Genomic DNA, 23,658 nt, shown 5'->3' on the forward strand with positions numbered 1-23,658 from the left:
GCCTGTTCTGTTCCCCACTCTATCTCTGGTGAATCCTCTCACCCCTCCCACACCTCTGGCCTGCACCCCAGTTCTTGTCTGCATAAATAAGTAAATCTTTAAAAAAAAAAAAAAGAAGAAAAAGAAGAAGGCTGTGGGCAGAAGGGACCAGCAGTCTTGCCCAGTATCTCTCATTGCCTCCCACTGCACCCCCACAAATGCCCAGGGAAGCCCATTTCACCAGACACTGTACAGGTGCCCTGCCCCTAGTGGCCCCAAACTCCCATCCCACCTGCCTGGACTCTATGCCCACCCTGGTGGGAATAGGCACAGATCATCTCAAATCAGAGGTGCCATCAGCATGGGACGACCTGGAAGTGACTAGAGGACTGTGCCCATGAGGCATCGATGCAGACGTCACCCTGTATATCAGAGCCGCAGGACTCAGGTCCCACTGGGTAGTCATGGGTGATGACGCCAGCATATGCCAGCGTGTGACTCGTGGATGAGTGCATGCAGCTATGACACAAGAGTTCATACTCAGCTCTGGGTGGGGCCTGGTGAGGGCACACCCCCCACACTCGGTCCCCGCCCTGGCACTCACCCTGTGGACTGTGTCTCTGGGCGTAGACTACAGCGGCGGCAGCAGCAAGCACAGCATAGCAGGCCCACGGGACAGGAGTGGCCATCTGTTGGGAGAAAGGAGGGGAGAGGGCAGTGGGGGGGTGGGCAGGGGCAGCATCAGCCCAGGCAGGAACCTCCTGGGGAGCCCCCCTGTTCTCAAGCAAGATGGGGAAATCCCAGTCCTAGGGCAAGGCCACCTTGACCCCAAATGCCCTTCTTAATGGGGCTCAAGCAGTAGAAAGCAGCATTATTGGCATCCGTAGGCAAAGGTTTGCTAGGATGGTAGAAGGCAACCTACAGTGGTTTGTTGTTCGATAAGGCTGCTGGCTGCAGGAGGGAGTCAGCCGCGGGTGAGTTATGGAACACTGGTAATGCCGGGCCCATTTTTCCACCAAAAAAAAGAAATAATAATAACTTTACTGGTGAGGTTGGCTAATTAGCTATAAACATTGCAAACTGAAAGGCAATGTTTTAACTTAATTGGAGGTCTGTGTTTCTCCGAAATGCCTTGAATGGAAGAGCCCCTGTTATGCTCCTAGGGAGAGAGTCTGCAACCTGGGTGCTCAGGAGCCACGAGGGTCTGCCCCCCAGAAGCTCTGCCATCGGGCTCTAGGAAGTACAGAGCAGAAGGGCACCGGGCCAGGGGTGGTATGACCAGGGTCAGATGTGGCTCCTGCTTCAGTGCCCAACGACCAAGAGAAGGATGAGGGGTTTTCACCTAAGGCCTTGTCAGGGACCGCATCCTATCTTCACCTTAGGCACCTGTCTCAGCAGGCTGGAACCCCCTCAGTCTCGCAGATGTGCCTGCCTGTCTACAGGTACACATGCAGGTACCCAGAGCATACTCAGGACATGGCCCCAACATTTGGATGGATCCCCTATCTGCCCTGTTTTTCAGGATGGATCCAACACTTCCCTGAAACTCCCTGCTGTGTGGCCCAGCGCACACTCAAACCCCAGTGCAAGGAAATAACTATTTCTTTTTTTTTTTTAAAGATTTATTTATTTACTCATACAAGAACTGGGGTACAGGCCAGATGTGCGGGAGGGTGAGAGGATTCACCAGAGACAGAGTGGGGAACAGAACAGGCAGACTGACTGAAACACACCACTGAGGGGAGCAGAGGGCGAGACAGGAGAGGCCATGCCGCGCCATGCTGGCCGGGATTGAACCAGCACTGCAGAGGCTGCAGACAGCTTCACAGTGCTGTGCTCAACCACCTGCGCCACCGGGGGAGGCCCAAGGAAATAACTATTTCTTGTAGAAAAGACCCCAGTCTTAGGAGGGAAAATAACTGTCAACCAGACAGAAGCTGAGATTCAGAGGACACTTCCGGACATTCAACCACTGTCAGGACACTGTCAGAGACACAGCCTGGCACTAAGCAGACAGCAGCCAGAGACACTGACTAAAACAAGCTGCTAGAACCGCCAAAGAAACAGCTCCACACACAGTTACAGATACACTGGAGAGACAGTGTGAGGCACAATCAGACAAAACCAAAGACATCATCAGAGAACAGTGGGTACATGACCAAAGGATCTATCTGGAACACTGTAAAAGACTTATCAGACACAAGCAGACATACCAGCAGAGGAAGAACAAGAACCACAGGCAGAAAAACCATCAGCAACACAGTCAAAGAGGCAGAGACAGTGTCAGAAACTGTGCCAGAGAAACTGCCTGACACACAAGCAGAGAAACACCAGAGAAACTGATAGACACAAACAGGCATACACCCAGAAAACAGCTAGAGGGAGAGCCAGAGACACAGCCAGATGCTCAGTCAGGAAGTATCCACACCACTAAAAACACTGCCAGGGACACTCAGACACAGTCAGACAAACTGTCAGACACAGCCAGAGACACGGTTAGAACCGCTTCTGGAGAAACAGCCAGATCCACTGCAGACAGCTCTAGCGGTGGGGCAATGATGGTGGTGGAGGGCCCCTTTATGGGAAAGGGTTCCTGCGTGCCCACTGCTACATGCAGCCCTCGCCAGGCGAGTTGGGTCACAGCCAGAGGTGTCTGTCCCTCCCTGGCTCTTCTCTCCAGCCCACTGTGGCCTGGGCTACCCCTTCCATGCCAGTAACTCCTGAGGCATTGGCTGCCACTTGTCCTGGCTCTTCCTGACCCTCAGCCACTCCCCCGACTTCAGGTACTTCTCAGCCTAGCAGGGTGAGCCAATGGCAAAATCATAGTCGGGAGATATGCCACCTCAGGGTGGGCCCCTCCGCCCATCACAAGGGAGCAGGGACCAGGCTGTGAGGCTGTGGATGAGCAGATGGAGTGGACCCTGGTTAGACCGCAGGATGGGAGAAGACCAGGGTGGCCCTCAGCAACTAGTGCCTTTCTGGTTCCAGCTGAGGGGTTGGGGGTGAGGACACAGCCTGGCACGGGTGTGCATGCATACTATTGCATGCTTGCGTGCGTGTGTGCGTGCACGAGCTTGCACACACACACACAGAGGCCCTGCAGGGGGAGGGGTGGCTTCTTCATCAAAGTCGCCTCCATCAGCCCGATGAGTTACTGTAAGGGCCGGGCCCTGGGCCAACGGGGCTGCAGCCATGGGAGACGGGCGCTGCTGAGAGTGAGCACTGCAGCGTGGGGGGTGGGGTACCGAGACAGACACTGCATGGTTGGGGGCACCCAGAAAAGAGAGAGACAGGGGTGAGAGGGGGAGACAGGGAAAGCCAGGCGTAGAGACCCAGAGGAACAAGGAGATGGAAACAGGGAGAAATGAAAGAAGGCAGACAGTAAAAAAAAAATGGAGAGCCTAGAAGATGGGCAGAGTCAAGGGTAGCAAAGGGAAAGACAGACCCAGAGAGAAAGGAAACCCCGCAGGGTCTTTGGGGCCAGCCTACAGCATCTCGAACTAAGCCCACCTGCTCCCCCAGCGTGAGGGGAGGATGATGTCGGCGCTACACTTGTGGAAGGGAGACAAGAGCAGTCTTTTTGGGGGGCTGTTGGGCTTCTCCCTGAGTATCCAGGAGCCCAGTCTCCCAACCAGGCACATCTCTGCCCCTCTCCCTGCAGGGCCACAGAGCCCCAGGTGTCAATTCACTTCCCCCATCGCTCAGAGTCCCAGCACATTTCCCAGGTAACCGAGCTGAAGCCAAAGGTATCAAGGCTTCAACCCACCCTGTCCTCGCTCACCTCAGACCACCCCTCCCAGGGCAAAGAGAACTTTCCCAGGAATTTTCCAAGTCCACACCCCATGGCTCAGTATAGAGCAGAGGCTAAATCCCATACAGCTCCAGATGAAGACTATGCAAACTGCCCTAGGCTCCTGGTAGACCCTTTCAGGGCACCAGCGTGGCCTCTGACCCAATCCCAGAATGAAGAGGGAACAAAGGGTCACCCCATTAGCGAAACAGGTCCTTGATATACCCAGCAGCTCAAGCTCCTTTTCAGCATAAGGCCTCAGCACCTCTCCTGACACAAAACCCCACAAGGTCATCATGTTCACACACAGGAGGCACAGCAAGACACAGATTTGAGGCACCCAACTTACTGCCACCGTTCCACGGTGACACAGACACCGTTCCACAGTGATAACAACACCCCATAAAAATGACAGTCACAATTAAAATGACACAAGGGGTATTGACAGTCACTACAGCGACAGTGATGACTAAGCCGCAGTGACACCTGTTGACACTGACACAGTCACGGTAACCTCAGAAACAAAGATGCAAAAGGCGGACAGTCGGGCCTCTCCCGGTGGCACAGCGGTTGAGCGCTGGGTTGCAAGGCTGCCCAAAGCCTCTACAGCGTCAGTTCGATCCCGGGCCACCGGCGAGGGTCCCATTAAAAAAAAAAAAAAAAAGGCTGACAGTCACAGTGTTCTGGCAATTTCCCCGAGAAACCGGACGGCACTCAGAGAGGTGGAGAGAGAGATTTATTTGTCACACTGGCGGGCTCCGTGGGAGAGGTCCCAAAAGACAGAGCACCGAAAAACAGAAGTGGCAAGGTTGTATACAGTTTGGATGAGGAAGCTTGCCATGTTTGAGTTTATCGGGAACTTCTCAGAATACCAGAAGGGGGTCATGATAACTGCGGGCATTGTGGTGCACAAGTTGTCCAGCAGCTCTTAGTAACTTCCCGTTTCAACAGAGTAACCGTGGTGGAGACGCAGGGATGGTGAGAGTCAGGCGCATTAATGGACAGCCACGCAGAGTAACACCAGTCCAAGCACACTGGCACCATGGAGACTGAGTCACCAGCAGTGACACTAAGCGACACGGGGACAGGCTCCAGATGAGGATGTCAACTACCTAGTTGCTGAGTAGGCTTAGGATTGCAAGGCCTTTCTTGCAAACCCAGCAAGGTGCCAGGTGCCCTGCGTGCTCATTCTCACCCCATGGCGAGTTGAAAGAAGAAACTGTGGCAGTGGAGGTATGAGTTTGGGGGAGTCCCATTTTATCCCTGCAGAAGTAGAGCACAGTTTTAGTTAGACAAGCCCAGCTTGGTAATCTGCCACACGCAGAGTGGGTGGGGGCTTTCTAACTGCGTGTGAGCATGCAGGTGCAACAGTGTGTTCTGAGCTTCAGGGTACTGGCTGGCAAGATGTGCTGAGGGTCTGGTGACCTCAATCTGACTAGACCATGAATGAGCAAGGGGGGGGGGCGCTATAAAGTGCCTCAAAAACAATGAGATCCAATGAAAGTCACCCTGGCCTGGACTTACCCCGCCCCATAGCTGGGGAGCAGGCTGAGGTCAGGCACAGTCATCTGAAGGCAGCATGTGGCCCATGGGAGTGCCAAAGTGATATCTCCATAGTTCCCAGGCTACCCCAGCAACCCCCACTCCAGCATCCCATGGCATGAGGGAAAAGACACTCTGTCCTGGGGCCTTGCCCTCCCCCCAACCCCAGAGCAGCCTTAGAGGGCCCATCCTGGGAAGGAGGCAAGGACACAGGGCAGGGCACAACATGGACAAACTAATTCAAAGGCCTGGGGAATTCTAGTGGCCTCAGAACTGCACAGGAATTAGGATGGTGAGAGGAAGAACACCTACATTTTGAGAGACAGAAAATGAGAGACGGAGCAGGAGCAGAGGTAGCGACAAGGACCTGTTGGGCAGCGAGGAACAGCACTGGCCTAGGGGGAGCCTGGAGGAGACAGTCAGGGCTGGCGGGAAGCTCCAGGAGGGGGAGGAGGGGCTGAAGCCGGGAGGCCCCCAGATCCCACCAGGCCTAGGCAGCCTGGACAGCGTGGGCGGTGGGGGCGGGGGCAGAGGCCTAAGCAGTCCAGGGGCTGAGGTGGGGGGGGGGGCAGGATGAGAAGGGAGGCCTGGCCCCTGGCAGCTAGCCCAGCAGGCCCCCCACTGGGGAAGGGGTGGGCTGGGTCAGGGGCCAGCTCCTGGGCCAGGCGGCTGGCCTCAGGGCAGGCTCCCACCCCCTGTGGTGTCTCTCCCTCCTATTTCTGAGTCTCTCTCATACTTTCTCCTTTCTCCCTGAATCCAAACCTGGCCTTCCTCTCACCAGTCAGTGCCCCCACCCCACATAACTTAGGGCCCAGAAGCCATGCCTGGTTGCAGGATTCAAGCCTTAGCTCCTCCTGGGCTAAGACATCCCCACCCACTCCAGGGACAAGTCCCCATTCTCAAGGGAAAGGAGCCCACCCAAACACAGACCACTTCTCCTCCCCCTGTAGAAGGGGACAGGAGAAGCTGAGCACCAGTGGGAGGGGGGCCAGGAGGGAGGCAGGAGGAGTGGTCCCCCAGCTCTAGCCGCTGGCTGAGATTGTGGAAAAGGAGGCGGCCCAACGTGAATGAGTTGGGGGGGTGGGTATCCGCACCTGCTGTTGTGACCTCCACAGCCGGAGATGGGGGCCTGGGGTGGGGGGGACAAGATTCCAATGGATTTTGGCAGCAGCCTTAACTCAGAGTGCTCAAACCCCCCACCCCCAGCCGTCTGCACATGGGGGCCTGAGATCAGCGTGTGCATGCCCTGCTGCACGTGTGTGCAGGCGTGTTGTTGGGGGGGCCTGGGGCCCTCCCATGACAGGTTTGGCTGGGCAGCTGGGAGGTGTTCTGGGAAGATGGGAATCGTATTCCCACCAGCCTATACCCACAAATGGAAGCCTACTCGGCGCCCTGCACATTGCCTGGTGACCTGGGCATGGGCACATGCCTGTAGATATATGCAGGCCTGTGTTTCAGCAGCCCTCTAGTGCAGAAGGTCTGGATTTCTCCCTCAAAAATCATCTGGTCCAGCCCCATGTCTCTCAAATGGGGAGCAGGGAGGGGCAGATAAGTTCACAGCCTCCCCTTGGGCAGACAGATGGGCTCTGGACAATCGCAAAACCTGAGGTACAAGAGCCAAATCCCCTACCCCCTGGTTCAGTCCTTCTGGCTTCTGGAAGAATCAAGAGGATCCTTCCACCAAGAAAAGGCCCACATATCAGTCAGGTTAAGTCTGTAGGGGAGTGGGGGGCTGCTCTTCTTGGAGGGACAGAATGCTGCAGCAGGAGGTTAGACAGCTGGAAGAACTCCATGAAAGTGGGGGATGGGCAAAGCAATAGGGGTGAATGAGCCTTCCCTTAGCTGCCAGGGGGAAGAGGGCTTGCAGCACATGAGGCAGGCACAGGAAGGAGACTGCAGGGTCCTTCATGGAGACGTAAGGATGGACAGAATGATTTTCCAGATTTGGGGGGCTGGGACAAAGATCAACTTGCCTCAGAATCTCCCTCTACACCCCCAGCCCCACCTCTGGCCCCATCACTGCTACGGCGCGGACATATTTGGAGGAATATGTACACAGAGGCCTATGCTTCCAAGCTCATGTACACACACACACACACACACACACACACAAAGGGGAACAGAGGCAGCCATGAATGTGAAGGCTTAGTTTGCAACAACAACAACAACAGAAAACTGAAGATGGTCTTTCAGTTTTCAGACAGGGTCAGAGTTGAGGCGGGGAGAGACAGAAACTTCCACTATATTCATGTAACAGTGTCCTGGTCTCCCTGCCCCCCTAACGTGATGCACACTGCACACACTACTTCTGAGGAAGCTTCTGGTCTGCTGGGCAAAAGCAAGTCATCCTTCCTCCCCCTTCCTCCCTCCTCACAGTGGGGAAGCCACAGCAATCTGTTCCTGATGGGTAAACACAGGCATGAGTACGTGCACACATGCTCACACACCCCAGCAACTCAGGGTCACACAGCACCCAGTGCTCACTTCACCCTGAAGACAGAACACACACTTGGGCTCTCACTACCACCCGGCAGACCTCCCCAAATCCAGCCCGTCTGTCTCCACACACACACACACACACACACACACACACACACACACACACACACACAGCTGGAGCCTGCAGACACACCCAGGCGGCCTCTCACAGACACTGGCACTCAGAGTCTACCCTCACGGCCACACATCATGGCCTCCCACGTGGACACCGCTGCCACGGCCTCGAACACGCTGGTGTGCGTGCACACAAGCATTACAGTCAAAGTCTCACACACCCAGACTCTCCCACACGCGCTCACTCAAAACAGTCACGGTCTCACATATGGATACCATCACACACTGAGAACAGTCCATCTTCCGCACAGATACCATAGCACCTCCAAAAACTCAGTGCCCCCCCCAGTCAGCCTCACACCCCCACACCTTGCAGCGGGAAAACAGTTATGTTCTCACAATAGTCACTGGTGCTGGGATCTTGGGTTGCCCAGACTGTGCCTGGGGGGAGGGGAATTAAGCTCAGGGTGGCCCAAGCAGGAAGGAAAAGAGAAAGAGGAACTTTGTTGGTACCTAAAAAACTGGGCAAATAGGGGGCCTCCCTGGTGGCACAAGGTGTTAAGCACCGTACTATGAAGCTGTCTGCAGCCTCTGCAGCACAAGTTCGATCCCCGGCCTGGGAGCAAAACACATGGCACAGCAGACCTCTCCTGGCTCGCCCGCTGCTCCCCTCAGCAGTGTGTTTCAGTCAGTCTGCCTGTTCTGTTCCCCACTCTGTCTCTGGTGGATCCTCTCACCCCCCTTCCTCTGCATCTCTGGCCTGTACCCCAGGTCTTCCATGCATAAATAAATAAATCTTTAAAAAAAAAAATGGGCAGATAGACAATAACCCTAGTCTGCTCCTTCCTTCCTAACCCCGCTTTCCCCAACATCAGATAATGGAGGAAGATCCAGGTCAGACAGAAGGAAGGGAGGAAAACCCGGGGTGAAGTGATGGTGGTAGCAGCGAGAGCCAAAAAAACCCAGAACCAGCCTACTCCAGTGACCCCTACTGCCTCCCCTCTCAGTCTGGCTACGTGCTGTGTGATCCCAGGCCTTTTCGAAAACCACTCTGTGCCCACAACTGTCTATGGGGCACCCAAATGTCAAGCCTGGTTGCGACACGGGCAGGGGAAGGGAAGGAGATGGGGCCTCGACCTTAACCCAAGCCCCTGCCAAGGCCCTGTCATCACTGATGTCAAGCCCAGAAAGAGATGGCGACAGACTTCCAGCAGCAGACAGACAGGAAGACAGCTGGCCGAGCCACATTCCCCTAACTTGCCCTAAGGGCAAGATCCTGAAGTGTCCTTGGACCCTGCAGTCCCACGGCCCGTACCCAGCACCCTAAGAGAGCACACTGTGTCGCTGTCCAGGCAGCATGGCATCCAGACTGTGCTGGTCAGGCCCCGGGAACTGGCAATGCTTGCCGACATCCTTGCCACTCCAGGTGGAGCTTGGGCCCCGATGACTCTTCCAAAGGGTGTCTGGAAGGTTCCCTGGAGACACAACTGAATGGGGACCCAGCAGAGGCAGTCCCACAGAGCCAGGGACTCTTGAAAGGGAGCAGTGAACGCAGGCAGTGGAGACAAAAGAAGTCAGGTAGCAGGATGGAGGGAAACCAGGTGACGGGGCCCCAAAAGGAGGTAGGCTGTGGGGGGCACACGAGCCCAGGCAGTGGCGACAAAGATTTAGCTAGAAGGTGGGAGCGAGTGACCACAAGCAAGAGGCCCACGGGATGTGAGGGGAAAACAGATGCCAGGAGCTCATCCCTCTGCTTAGATGTCACTCCGACACCCTGGACCTCTCTCTCCGGAGCCTCTTCCCACCTAGGGGGTGGTCCCCTCCCCCAGATCGACGGTCCCAGCCAGAGCCCCCTCCTCTCGCAGAGGCCTGGTCCGGCTGCAGCCGAAGGGCCCCGGCCCCATCCCTGGGACCTCAGGAAGTCCTAGTCCCTCCCACCGGCTGCAGAGGCGGGGGGCTGGGGGTGGGGGAGACAGCTTGGCAGGGGAAGCGCGAGCAGCCGCGGGGGGCGGGGGCCGGGAAGGGAGCGGGAAGCGCCGAGGAGGGCCGGCGGCGGGCGGGGGCGTCTTGGCCACTGACCTGGGTCCCCACGCAGGCGCCCCGTGGGTGCCTCCGGCGCTCCGTGGGGCCGCCCGGCCGCCCGCAGGCATCGGGCCCCCGGGGTGCTGGGCAGGGGCCCGGGCGGCCCGAGCCGGTTCCGGAGGCTGGAGCGGGGCGGCTCCGAACCCCCGCGGGCGGCGGGCGAGCGGGCCGGGAGGTGGGAGGCAGGGGCGCGCCGCGAGCGCAGCGGCGGGCGAGTGAGCCGAGCCAGCGGAGGCAGCGAGCGAGGGACGGCAGGCAGTGAGGTCATCCTTTGAATCTAATTGTCTGAGTCAGGAGGAGATGTGGCACTTGATGCAGGGGGAGGGGTGGGCAGAGGGACCCTCGAGGCGCCGAGGCCCCGGGCCTCGCCTCACACCCAGGGGCGACCCCCACCCACGGCGCAGGGCACCTCAGACCCCGGCCTCAGGGCTGACCTCTGCTGTCAGGGTGTTCCCTAGGAGCTGTGGGAGCCAGGGGTCACCTTTACTCTCTGGGGGGACAGGAACCCCCACCCAGACCCACGTCACCTTACTGCATTTCTGATGGTCTGATGGTGAGGGAGGCCTGCCACCAGCCCGGGGTTCTAGTCCTGCCCTCTGAGGATAAAGGGGGAACTTCAGCCCGTTTTGCAGATGACCTTCTCGCACTTTAGGAGCATGGGATTCCTAATTCTACGGCTCAAGTTACTTCTCCCACTGAGAATTTGGAGGAATTTAGCTCACCTTTCTGCCCACGGAGAATGACAGAGCAATGCCCCTGGGTCCTCCGGTTACTGCACTTTGGGGGTCATGAGGACTGCCGACTTAGCCCAAGGTTGCCTTATAAGGAGGGGCAGGAGCAGGCCAGATGCCTAGGATCTCAGGGTGCTGCCCAGGGAACCAGACTGCTCAGATGGGGTGGGGGGGCGCAACACAGTAGCTGGGCCCTGGGCCTGTCAGGAATGCACAGCCAAGCATGGACACACGAACACACACACACACACACACACGAACACATGTGTACACATACACGGGGTGGAGGGGGCACCCAGCAGCTGGGGATGCTCACACCATGGGCTACACACCCCTCCCCTCGCCCCCATGGGGGAGGGGTGATAAATATTTAAGGGGCTTTTAGCTCTGAAGGGGCTGAAGCTGGGGGGGAGGGAGGGGGATCCACGATGCCTGATTAATGGGGTTACGGGCTTGGATCAATCAGTCCGCCCGCCGCTCCCTCTTCCCTCCTCCTCTCTCCCTCCTCCTAATGCGCTTTATCAGGAGACGCTTTTCTGACTTGGCAGCATCGGGTGTTTTAAATAGACCCATTTAGAGCAGGGGTTGGGGGGAGAAAAGGCGGGGGGAGAAGGGAAACAGAGATTGAGACAGGCTGGGAGACAGAGACAAATCAGGAGAGAGAGAGACAGCCCCGAAGAGAGAGACCAAGAGACAGAAGGAAATGCAGAGACGTGGAGATAAGAAACCGAGACTTCCATGGAGGCTGAAATGGAAGGGGATTGATGGGAGGCCTAGGGACAGCTGGGGGGCCAAGAAACAGAAACAAACAGAAAAAAGGATGAGACAGAAAGAGAGAAAAGGAGTCACCAGCAGTAGGGAGAAACCCAGAGAGGCTCTCCGCAAGGGCTGCGTGCTAGCCGGGGAGACAGCAGATACCTTTTATTTCCAAAAACAGTTTTTCATCCACTTTGTTAAATTAAAAAGCTGTTTTTAAAGTGGTGCTGGAGGTGCTGCTGGGGGAGGGTGGACAGAACTGCCAAGTCCTCCCTCCTGGCCTCTTCCTCAGAGGGCCCCCACAGAAGCTGCCTCAGCCTTAACCCCCTGGGGTGTTCTCCAGCTCCCCTGCTCTCTGCGATCCTCTGGGATCCCCAGGGACAGGGTCAGGGCATCTGAGCTACTGTTCACTGGCAGGAAGTCCTTCCTGCTGTCTGGCTTCAGTCCCTCCTGCTGCAGAGAGCCCATTCTCTTGCAGGACCACTCGCCTTCTCTTCTCCAGCCCCTGTCCCGACTCCCTAAAGCGGCCCAAGTTAGGGAGAGGATTATGTGCCTTCATGGCTCAGTAGCTTACTTTCCCAAAGAGACATCCTACCAGGTGTGCCCCCTATAAATATTTATTATCTATTATTGTGTAAATCCCGACTTCTATCAGATACCCCACCCCATATCCTTGGATCCTCTGAGAACGGTGAGATTGAAGCTTAACTCTCTACAGCCTTCTGGATCCTCCCGCCTCCCCCCTTCTCTTCAGAACCCCAGGTCCATCTTAAGCCCCTTTTCTGGCTAAGTGTCAGTCTGGAATACCTCACCCCACCCTCAACTACACCGCAGTCCTCGTTCTAAAGGGTCGTTCCCCCCTACTCCAGGCCGGGAAAATGGCCAGTCTGTTTGGGAGCAGAGATGAAAAGCCCAGCCCGCCTTTGTGGGCCTCTGGCGGGTTTTGGACAATAGGCCCTTCCGTTCCGCTCCAGCGCCTTGATTCCTTGGACACCCCCACCCCGGGGCTGCCAATCCAGGGGCCTTGCCTGGGCTGAATGAAAGGCAAGGAAAGTTAGGCCCGCCCCATAGCTGGCCCCAGAAGATTCTGGACTTTCTGACAGCCCCCCTCCACATCCCATCTCCTCTAAGCCCAGCTGCTCTCCCTATCAAGCCAGAGAGAGGGAGCCTGACAATGAGACAGAAACATACTCCCACATCCCGGATTCAGTCCTCCCATGCAAAGCCCAGTTTTCTAATCTAGCTTTGCCTTCGCCTGTGTCACTGTGGGTCTCTCTCACCGTATGGGCCTATCACAGGGCATGAAAATCCTCAGAAGAAGACATCTCAGGACTTCCCTCACTCCCATCCCCAGACCTACTAGGGTTCAGGCAGGGCACCCCCCCCTCCACTCCTGATGCCCTAAGAGCAATCTGCCTCCCCTGGGTTCCCTAGACATACCTCTTCACCACTGGGTGCACCCGGAGCACATCAATGTCCTCCTCCTCCTCCAGACCAAACGCTTCAGGAAACTTCCAAAACCAAAGGGGTGGATGATGCGACAAGGCTGGACTCTAGAATGGCAAAGGGCACACATTAAGAGGTCAAAGAGGAACCACAGGCCTTGGTCCAACTCAAGAGTTCCTCCCATGTTCACAGCCCCACTGTGTGAAAGGGGAGCAGCTAAGAATCCAGAGGGAAAGTTGGGAGTAGTCCGGACTCCCCCAGTACCCCTTGCTGATGTGAGGTTCTGAACCACAAGGACAAAGGGAGGCCAGAAGTCACTGACCCTGACACCACACATAGATCCACATGCACACCCGCCCACAGATAAACCCAAATCCCCACTCAACCAGTTGACAGATACAAGCACTGCCATGTCACACATTCTCACATGCACACTCACACAGAGACATATGGTTCCCGGCAAGGCAGAAACACCCACCATCATGCCACCCTCTTCCTTGCCCCTCATCACCACTATGATTTATTGAGCATCTGTTATGTGTCAGGGACTATGTCAGGCACTCTATGTATGCATTATCTCATTTAATCCTCTTGACTTCTCCGTGAGGTAGGTTCTATTATTATCCCCATTTGACTGTCGAGGAAACTGAGATACAGGAAGGCTCAGTAACTTGCCCAAGGCTACAGGGCTGATCAGTCCCAGAACATAAGTCTAAGTGCATTCTAGCTCTAAAGCCTATCTGCTGTACCCGCAACTCTCGTGTCTTTCCCAGTAACAGTGGTAACAGCTAACACTTCTTTAGGGTCCTTGATGAGTCCAACACTGTGACACATACATTTTTTTGCACTGAATCATCAAAATAAATGTCCATTTTGCAGATGAGGAAACTGAGGGTCAGAGAGCAAAAGCACCTCACCCAAAGTCACACAACTGGTAGCTGGCAAGGTAGCTGCCACTGAACTCAGACCTATCTTGAAAGCAACTGTTGCTTCTATGGCTCCAGCTACTCAACAAAGCCCACGCTTTCCATAAGACCCCATTAGATCCTCAGGTCCAACATCCCCCACCCCCCAAAAAAATACACAATCCAGGTGTGCCTGCAAAAGGTACGATCTGGTGCCTCAACACATACATGAAAAAGGGACTCCATGTCATGCAGCCCTGCCCAGAGTGCAGAGAGACTGCCAAGCAGGGAGAGAGGGCCAGAAACTAAAACAGGTGTGGCAGGATGGCTCGTGATAACAGATACAGACATACCAAGACATGGGCTCAAAGAGAGGGAGACAGAGGGCCAAAGAATGACAGAGACAATCACAAAAGGAGACGATAGAGGGAGAGGCGGACACAAGCTGACATGAAAAGACAGACAAATAAAACAGATACCGGCACAGAAACATACAGACCCACTGAACCTTCGCAAGAAAAAAAATCACGAAAGCAAACACAGCTCCGGCTGCATGTGGCATGTGTGTATGTACATGCACGTGGGGGGGCGTGCAGTCTATATCGCCACGCACATTACACCAGCTGCTTCCAGCAATTTCATCTGATTAATAATAAATGCCCCATAATTACAGCCACTCCCCCAGTCCTTCTTCCTGTTTTTTTGTCAGCTGCCGCCAGGGCAGCCCCCCATGGACCCCACAGCCCCCTCCATCTTCACCTGCTGCTTTCTAGGAGGCTGAAAGGGCTTGGGCTGATGGAGGAGGCCAGACTCCCAATCTGAAGGGGAATACCCGTCTCTGTATCTTGGATTAATGCTGTCTTCCTCCAAGCAAAAGGTCATCTCCCTTAGGCCTCACTCAGAGCTCTCCTCCTACGCTGGGGTATAATCTGCAGCCCCTGTGTGGTCTAGGAACCTAGGTTTAGGAAGCAGCGAGATGAACTCTGGACTATCCTTGCCCATTCTTTTTTTTTTTTTTTTAATTTATTTTTATTTATTTAAGCATAGAAGAACTGGAGTAGAGGCCAGGAGTACAGGAGGTGAGAGGATTCACCAGAGACAAAATGGGGAGCAGAACAAGCAGATCCACTGAAATACACTGCTGAGGGGAGCAGCGGGCGAGTCAGGAGAGGTCTGCTGTGCCATGTGGGTAGCTCCCTGGCGGGGGGGCGGGGGTGGTGGTGGATGGAATTCCTGCTGCAGTGGCTGCAGATAGCTTCATAGTGCTGAGACTTAATCCCCTGTGCCACCAGGGAGGCCCCTTGCCCATTCTTTATCACTCATTGGCTGAAAGACGTCTTCATTCACAAATTTCCCGGAGCCTGAGAACCTAAAAGAGGAGGGGCCCAGAATAGGGTCCCCTAGCCCATCACCCCAACCCAGGCATCCCTAGTCTCTGACACTGTGTCCCCTCATGCTTTGGACACTCTGTAGCTCTGCCCCCCATTCCTGAGCCACCCCCCCTCCAGGCCCACCTCCTTCCAGGCCTCCCACCCTAGTTCTCCAAGGCAGCTCTATCAGAATCAGCTGCGGGTTTGTGCTGATCTGTTTCTAATCGCTAGGGCCTGGTTCACGCTTGCCCCCACCCCCCAATATTGATTCCATTATTTGGAGAGTCATTGACGTCAGGGGCCTGGATGAGAGCCAAAACCGCCTCTCTCCAGGCCTGGGCCAGGGCCCACCCCCCATCCCACAATTTCACGGAGGGGCCCAAAAAGGTCAGCTCACGGGCCAAGGTCACACAGCATCTGCCCTCAGAGGTTCGGCTCTTCTTACCTTTTGGGGGCCACTGTGCCGCTCCCTTCTCCTGGGGAGAGCGGCTACACAGAGGCCTGAGGGTCAGAAATGTGAGGTGGGGGCCTAAAAAAGAGTTTTCAAGAATCTCCTAGAGACTCAAGCTGCAAGAAGAGGCTCTAGGAGGTAGGGATGCGGCAGTAACTCAGAAAAGGCTACTTGGGGAAGATTTTGTTTTCTTTACCACACACTCATTTCAGAATATCCTGAAGCTGGACTTGGAATGGTTACCATGGGCTACTTGATTTCTGTGTCTGTTAGCTGAAATCCTCTGCAGTGTAGGATAACAGATTATTCTAAATGTTGCCATAATTTAACTAACTGGCCTCATCAATTTCTAAGCCTTTGCTCCATATAAAACAAAGGATCTGTCTCCCCTGCTAAGGCAGCCTCAGTTTCCCCACACCCACTCCCAGGCTCTCCTGGCTCTGGGCGAGTGTGTGTCTCTCTCAGTGTCACTGCTACACCGGCCCTCACTGGCAATTCGGAGGCTCTGGCTGGGCAGGGTATTTTTAGGATCTGAACCCTGTGTTCTCAGACAGACATTAATAACCAATACAGATAGTCTGATGCCCACAGCAGCTACAAAGCCTCAAAGCCCAGCCTGGGAGGCTCAGAGCTGGGGTCCACTGACTCGGCTACGGTCCAAGAAACCCAGAGCTATAGAAAGGAAGGGACACACTCACAACCACATAGTGGAGAGAAGACAGAGGTGACCTCTAACCTCTGCCAGAATATCAGGATCATTGCCCTGACCCAATCTCCTAGGTCTCCTGGACCTTTCAAGGAAAAAAGCAGCTACCTATCCTCTGCATGCCTCCCCTGAGCGCAGGGAAGTCCTCCCTTTAGTCTAGCCTGCAAATCACTCCGGTCCTTCAAGACAAATAGGGGCTTTTGGATCTCAAGCCACAAACCCTAGAGTCCCCACTTCCCATGCTCTGTCCCCTTCAAAGATTCTTTCCTCACTCAGTATTTATCGAGCATTTAAGGTGGCCCTGCCCACAAGGAGCGCTCAATCTGATGGGAGAGAAGATTTATTGCTCACTCAGCGCTGCCCTCCTACTGTACCAGGTCTGTGCCAGGAGCAGGCACACCATGGTGAGCAAGGCAGACCCAATGCTGGTGCCACGTTGCTCACAGGTGACCTGGCTGCGTGCTGTGAGGGGAAAGTGAAGGTCGTGTAAGAGGGACACACTGACCGCCCTGGGTCTAGAAAAACACAACCTCCTGCAGCACTGAACACTCTTCAGTCCACCCCTAAACTTCAGAACTGGGCCCTTGTGCTAGCCAGAAGGTCACCATCAGAGTCAAACTTCAGTTCCTTCCACTGTAGCTCTAGGGCCAGCTTCTAGGAGCTGGTTCTGCATAGCAGCAACGTCTGACTCTTCCCCTACATCTGTCCTGGCTCCTCCATCCACCTCTTGGCCCCCAGGGCTCCCTGCTCCGATGACCCCGAATCCAAAGTGGCTCTGTGCCTTTGAAGGCTCTTCTCTGCCCTCTGCAGCGGCAAAGCGGGTGATGACCTCAGCGCTCTCGGGCCCACAGGGACCACTTGCCTCCCCAGCCCCTCCCCACAGGAAGCCAGGAGCCCTGTGGGTGTGGGCCACAGGAGTTTACACAGCTGAGGGCTCCCCTGCTCCTCCCACCTCACGGTAGATCTGGAGGAGGGGTCAGCTCTCCTCTGCCTCCTTGCTCTCTGGGACCCCCCAAACCAGGCACACATGGTCCCCCCCTCAACCCATCTGCATTTCAAAGAAAATCCACTCCATATGTTTCCGATTCATTTACACTTCAACTCGCCATGGGGGGGCAGAGAGCAGGGCGCCTCGCCTCCAAGCCCCCTACCCCCATAGGGGGGCTGGAGAGCATGTGTCTCCTTCAGGGACAGGGAGCCCAACCATCTGAGCCTGAGAGCAAGGTTCCTACTGGCGGCTCCCACCGGGAGATAATGTATCTCAGGCAGCCCCAGTGCCCAGACTCCATAGTGGGAGGGCAAATAAAGCCCCAGGCAGGGTCTCCAGGGCAGGTGGAGCCTTAAGACTGCTTGCACTTATACCCCCCCACACCACCGCCAGCCCAGCGAGGTTACTGCTCTTCTGGGGAGTGCAGAGGAGAATCCTGGGCATGCCCTGGAGCCAGAATAAGGGCTCAACAGGCATTCCAGGAGACAATGAGATACATGACTTGGCCCCTACCCCTCTCCAGCCAGGGCAGAGAGGAGAGATGGCTTCCAGCCCAGTCTCCTCCATCAGCTACCGTCTCACCACAGAGCTGGGGCTATGGCCTCCCCCAGAATCAGAGATTCAACATCCTGGAAGGGTAAAAGGAGCCAACTGTCTATCCCCTCACCAAGTCAGCCTTCACAACCCTCCCATTCTAAGGGTGATCTGGATTTGGGGGGGGGTGGGCTTGGGAGGACATTTGTCTTATTTCCCCATACCTGACTCACAGGAGGGGGCTCCAAAACTATTTAAGGGGGATGTGCATATACATGGTACATGGGGGACATCAGCGTAGGTGTCACCCGATGCCAAAAGCCAAGAGCCTCATCTCCATGTGGAGGGAAAGGCAAGAGAGAAAGGTTTAACTGGGTTATTGTTGGTCACCATCCTCTCCTTCAGCCCACAGCCCAAGTGAGAGAGGTGACCAAACACATATCCCCTCCCCTTCCCACCTTTGAAAGGGAGGGATCCTATATCAGTCTCTGTTCCTCATCCCAAATGCCCTGGCAAAATACCATAAACCATGGGAAAGCATGGGTGTGTCAGACTGAGTTCTAAGTTCCACCAAGAGTGTGAACACCATGATCCTAGCATGGTCCCAAGGTGAATCCACGTTGCAGAGTGCATCTGACTGTGAGCCCCCAAACTGATGTGTGAACCTAACAGAATTCCCATATGAATCTGTATAAGCATTAGAGTCCTCGTGTAAGTCTGAGTGTGAGCTCCTGGTCTTAAGGGCATTTTGAACTGAGCTGTGGTTCCCCATATGCATCCAAGTGTAAGTACTGGAATCCTTTTGGGAGTCTAAGTGTGGTACTGAGTCCCTAAATGATCCACCAGGATGGAAGTAAGGATCTTGAGCATGAGCACTAGGGTCCTAGTGTGAATCCAAGTATAAGTTACAAGATCTTAATGCAAATCTGAGTGTGAGTTCTAGGAGGTATGTGAATCTGAGGGAGTCACCAAGATCCTTACATGTGAGCCCCAGTTTACCCATATGAGTCTGACCTCCAGAGATCCCAAATAAATCTAAGCATGAACCCAAAGGTCCTAGTATGAATACAAGTGTGAGCTCGCTCCATGGTCCCTGTGTGAATCTGAACAGGAGTCTCAGCATAGAAGTGTAAATCTGAGTAGGAGCTCCAAGATGGCTGGCGTATGAGTCTAAGAACTCACATCCCGTGTCAGTCCTTGAGTTTACATGTGAGCCCCAGGTTCCCCACAGGAGTCTGAGTATGAACCCCAGGATATAAATATGAATCTTAGTAAGATCAAGATCTTAGTGTGAGCCTGAATGTGAGCACGAGGACCCCAGGGAGATTCTGAGTCGGTTCTAGGACTCAATGTGTTTGTGAGCCTCAGAAAAGTGAATCTACTGGTGATCCTAGAGCGCCCATGTGTCTAAGTGTGAGCACAGAGTCCCAGTGTGAGTCTGAGTGTAAACCCCATTACTGAAGTGTATCTCTGGCCATGAGCTCCTGCACGTAAGGCTGAATCTGAGTATGAGTCCCATTGTCACATATAACTGAGTTTGAATCCACCTGAGTGTAAATCCTAAGTTTCAGTGCCCCAGTGGGAATCTGAGTAAGAATTCCAAGCCCTAAGGAGCCTTAAGTGTGAATTTTAAACTCTTAATTTTTGCATAAGGCACCGAGTCCCAGATAGAGTATTTGCCCTGATGGAGTGTGGACTTAGGTCCACACCACCTATCCTCACCAGGAGTCCCAAAGAACCAGCCCAGAGAATTGGAGTGGGTTCCGGTCAGGAAGGTATAATTTACTGAGACACACAGGCCCCTCCATTTCCCAAGCCCTGGCTGGCCCCACAATCAGGACTATCCAATAGCTCAAGCCCCATTCCCACCCAAGCAAGGGTACACCATCACACCCAAAATCAGACACACAAAAATACTGTTTCAGCTTCCCTGGACCTGCAGCGATCATGGATGCACAATCACACCCAACATTTCAGACCCCCACCACCTCAGTGCCCGCAGCCACATGAACATCCCCAGTGACACGGACACAAATACCCCGAGAGTTACATGCAAAATAACTAGTCTCACAGACACACACTCCTACAGCGGCATCCAGACACACGGCGGAGTTGCAGACAAGCTGCCAGCCACACAGACACACACAGGCGCTTCTCAAAGAGAGAGGCTAGACGGAAAGAGAAAGAAAATCCTGAATTTTCAACAAGGCGTGAAATAGTCCTGCCCGCCCGAAGCTACCGAAGGGGGGAGGGGGCCGGGAGCCAGCGAGCGCGAGAGCTAGACGCAGAGAGGAGGTTCGGGAGAGCAGAGCCGGGGAGAGGAGCCGGGGAGAGCTGTCCGTCTGGTGACCTCCCCAAAGCCCAGCCCCCACGCGCGGGGAGATACACTCCTCGGAACAACACAGGAACACCCAGGCCGGCTCGCACAGAGCCGCACTGGACACACACGAGCAGACTCACAAAGAGATACTTGGGGATGAGCCTGGGCGCACTCACCGGACACACAGCACAGGAGCACTTACAAAGGGCCGCCGGAGGAGCCCCGCTTCATGGAGATGCATCCAGGCGGACTCACGAGGAGACCACAGGCAGGCTCACGCCGACACACACACACACACACACACCCGGATTCGAGCGGGCGCACACACTGGCAGACGCGCAACCATCCGTGCACACCCCTGGGCGCTTTTAAATCCGGATTTCCAAGGGACAAGGAAGCCTCCTCCGGGCGCACGGGGGTCCCTGCGACCCCCCAGCTCCGGAATTTTCCTCGACCCCGCGCGCGCGGCGCAGAGGTGGGGAAGAGCCGGGGCTCGAGGGCCGCGCGCCCGGCCACCTCCCCCCAGGCGGCCGTCCGCCCCCACCACCACCACGCCCAGCCCCCGACGCGCCCAGACGTGGGGGGCCGCCTCGCCTGCGCCCTCACCCCCGAGTTTGCGGGCAAAGTTTCCGCAGAACTTTCCTGCCATCCCCGGGGCTCGGGCCCACGCGTGTCCCCTCCCTTGGCCAGCGCGCACGAGGCCCGCGGGGCTGTCGGGCGCCGCGGGTTGGCGGGTCCGGCCGCGCGCGGTCCGCCGCCGGGTACTCACCGCGCCCTCGGGCCCCCGGGGCTCGGCGCTGCGCCCTGAGACCGTGCGGGCGGGGAGCGAGGCGGGGAGCTCGGAGCCGGCACCGCTGCCTGTTCCCGCCGCCGAGCCCCGCGCCGCGCCGCCTGGAGCCGCCGCCTTCGCTGCTGCCGCCGCCGCCCGCTCTGCACCGGCTCCTCGGCGCTCGGCGGCTTTAACCCCCCCATCCTCCTCCCTCCCTCGCGCGCTCCCTCCCTCCTTCCCTCGCCCATGTGACCGCGGGCGCCCGCTCGGCCGCGCGCGCCCTGCTCCCCTCCCCCTCCCGCCTTGTCTCCCCGCGCCTCCGCCGCGGCGCGCCACGACCCCCTCCCGGCCGCGGCCCCCGCGCGCCCCCGCCCTGGCACGCGCCCGCGCCTGGCACGCGCGGCCGCTCGCGCGGGCACACTCACCCTGCCCAGGCCCGGGAGCCCCCGCTCCCACTGGCCTCGCGCTGGCGCGCGCCCTCCCCTCGCTGGCACCCTCGCCCGCACTGGCACGCGTGGCCCCCGCGCATTCGCCCTTCCTGGGAACGCCCTCTAGACGGCTGTGGTCCCCGCGCTTCACGCGCAGCGCCGGCCGCGGGGCTCAAACACGCGCGCGCGCACAAACCCACACCCGCCCCGCCGGATCCCCCGGGGCCGCCGGGAGCGCCCCCACCCCGCCCCCCACCCCGGGCGCTTATTCCCTCTCGCTCGCGGGCTCGGCCAGGTCCTGGCTGCACACGCTCCCGCACGGCCAGGCCCTGACTGCCGGGCACCCACGCCCTGGTGCACCCCGACCAACTCTCAGGGTGCTCCTCCCGACTTCTCCGTGAGCGGGGCTCGCGGCACCCCCTCCCCGCCCGCGGGCCCCACTCTGGACACGTGTCTCCACCCCTCTTCTGTTCCTGCCGCCCTCGGCAGTGACACCCCCCCCCCCAGTCACACACACACGGGCCTCGCGCGGAGGCCAGGCTTTGCGCCCCCGTGGCCCGCGATGGACCGGGCTGGAGCCCCGGCCCTTGCCTCCCACCAAGCCTCCGCGACGCCGACTGACCGCCCGCGCCCTGCTCGCCCGCGGGTCACGTGACCGGGGAGAAGCCTCCGCGGGGATGAAGGGCGCAGGGCCGGGGCGCCCCCTGTGCCTGGACGGGCAGTTGGGGAGCGCGGGACGCGCGCGATTGGGCCCTGAGGGTTCGCCCCCCCGAGCCGTCCTGCCACAGCTGGGCCTCGGAGGGGCCTGGGCTCGCTTGCCCCGGGCCTCCAGTCCGGCTCCAACGTGGAGGAGTAAGTTCAGACGAGCCGACCGATTTCTGAGGCCACGCGAGAGCGCAACAGAAGGGGTGGCTGCCGGAGGTGGAGAGCGCGCGGCCCACCCTCCTCTCCACCCCTTGGATGTTTCGCGTGACCTTTGACCCATAATCCCTGCTCCTCGCCCCTCGGGGGAGCTGCTCCGGGGCCGGGGGCGGGGAGAGAAAAATATCTCCCTGTTTCCTCACACCCTAACCCAGAAAGCTGCCCAGAGTCCCCGGGCCCATTCCCAACAAATGCCTCAGGGACTCCCGTGGCAGAGGAGAGACCTTCCCGCCGCCGCTGAGGGGGCTTTTCACTTTCGCCTGCGCGGCCGCAGACTCCACTGCAGGCCCCTGGCTCCGAGGGCTCGGGCTGAGGTTTAGAGACGCGCAGCGGAGAGCGGCGGCCCGCTCGGGTCCAGCAGCCCCGCACCCTCCGCCACCTCTGCGGAGTAGGTGTCCCCGCACGCCGGGCCGCACCTCCGGCCCGGGCCCCCGACCGAGACTGGAGACCTGGTGGCAACCGGAGGGGCAGGGCAGTGCGGCCACCCTGAGTGTCTGTGCGCGGGGGTGTGGGGGTGTCAGGGCCAGGAATGGCCCGTCCCCCTGCGCCAGAGCCGAGCGGAGGGGAGCACCGACGCTCTAGGAGCCGCACCTCGCCTTGGAACAGACGGGCGTCGAGGTCCGTCTTTGGCGGGCTGACTGGATCTCCGGATCCTCCTGCGCCCGGACTCAAACCTCTGCCCGCCAGGCTGGATTCCGCCCCCGCCAGCGTGCCCGCTCCACTCGGGCACACGGTGCAGCCGTCTGCAAGGCCGCGGTCGGGGATGCCAGGGCAGGGTCCGTGCAGGGTGGGCGAGCCGCACGCGCCGGCGCGTCCAGGGACCCCCGGGAACGAGAAGCGCACGTCGAACCGGACCTGGGAGTCCGACGGTCCGTGGCTCCTCCGGGCGCAGCACTCCGCGGCCGCACCCGCTTCCCCGGGGCCGCAGCGACACCTGGCGGGCGGCGCGAGACGCGCGTCTCCCGCTCGGGCTGCGGCGGTGTCCGGCGGACACACCTTCGGGACCCTCCACCTGGCGCCACCGCCAGACCCAGAACCCCTGCTCCTCCCACCTGACCCGGGGCCAGAGATTCCTCGTGGGTCTCCGCTCCGCTCCTGCCCCGCACGGGAGCTTCGGGTCCTCCTACACGCTAGTGTTGTGCCCCCAGGGTCTCACCGCCAGCTTGGGGATGGAGCGAAAGTTCTGACGCCGGATTTCAAAGCCCTGAATGATCTGTCCCAGTCCCCTCCCCAACTTTATTGGACACTCTTTATCCCCCACCTCTACACCAGCCCCCTTCTCTTTTTGCACACTTAGCCTTAAGTGACACCCCACTTCAGGGATGCCCTCCCTCTAAGCTTCCTCCAGCTCCTCCATCCCATGGGGGGCAGCAGGAAGAAGCGCCCC

At 57.6% G+C, this 23,658-nt stretch overlaps 1 protein-coding gene across 3 annotated transcripts in view; it reads right to left on the bottom strand.

Moving 5' to 3' along the window:
• The window catches only part of CNTFR (ciliary neurotrophic factor receptor), a 39,978-nt gene extending 17,066 nt beyond the window's left edge, over positions 1-22,912 (bottom strand). Inside the window, exons 1-3 of one of the 3 annotated variants that reach the window (XM_037492230.2) lie at positions 22,863-22,912; positions 12,874-12,986; positions 584-668 (exon numbers count right to left, since the gene is read on the bottom strand). In XM_037492230.2, the coding sequence (XP_037348127.1) occupies positions 584-668 (85 nt within the window). In that variant the 5' untranslated portion in view covers positions 12,874-12,986; positions 22,863-22,912. Of the gene's footprint in view, positions 1-583; positions 669-12,873; positions 12,987-20,922; positions 21,088-21,347; positions 21,370-22,862 lie in introns of those variants that run through there. The other 2 variants (XM_037492231.1, XM_037492229.1) reach the window with 2 other exon arrangements.
• Positions 22,913-23,658: the final 746 nt, after the last annotated feature.

Source organism: Talpa occidentalis, unplaced genomic scaffold (genome assembly GCF_014898055.3).
Source record: "Talpa occidentalis isolate TD23 unplaced genomic scaffold, MPIMG_talOcc4v2.1 talOcc4.7, whole genome shotgun sequence".
NCBI lineage: Eukaryota > Metazoa > Chordata > Mammalia > Eulipotyphla > Talpidae > Talpa > Talpa occidentalis.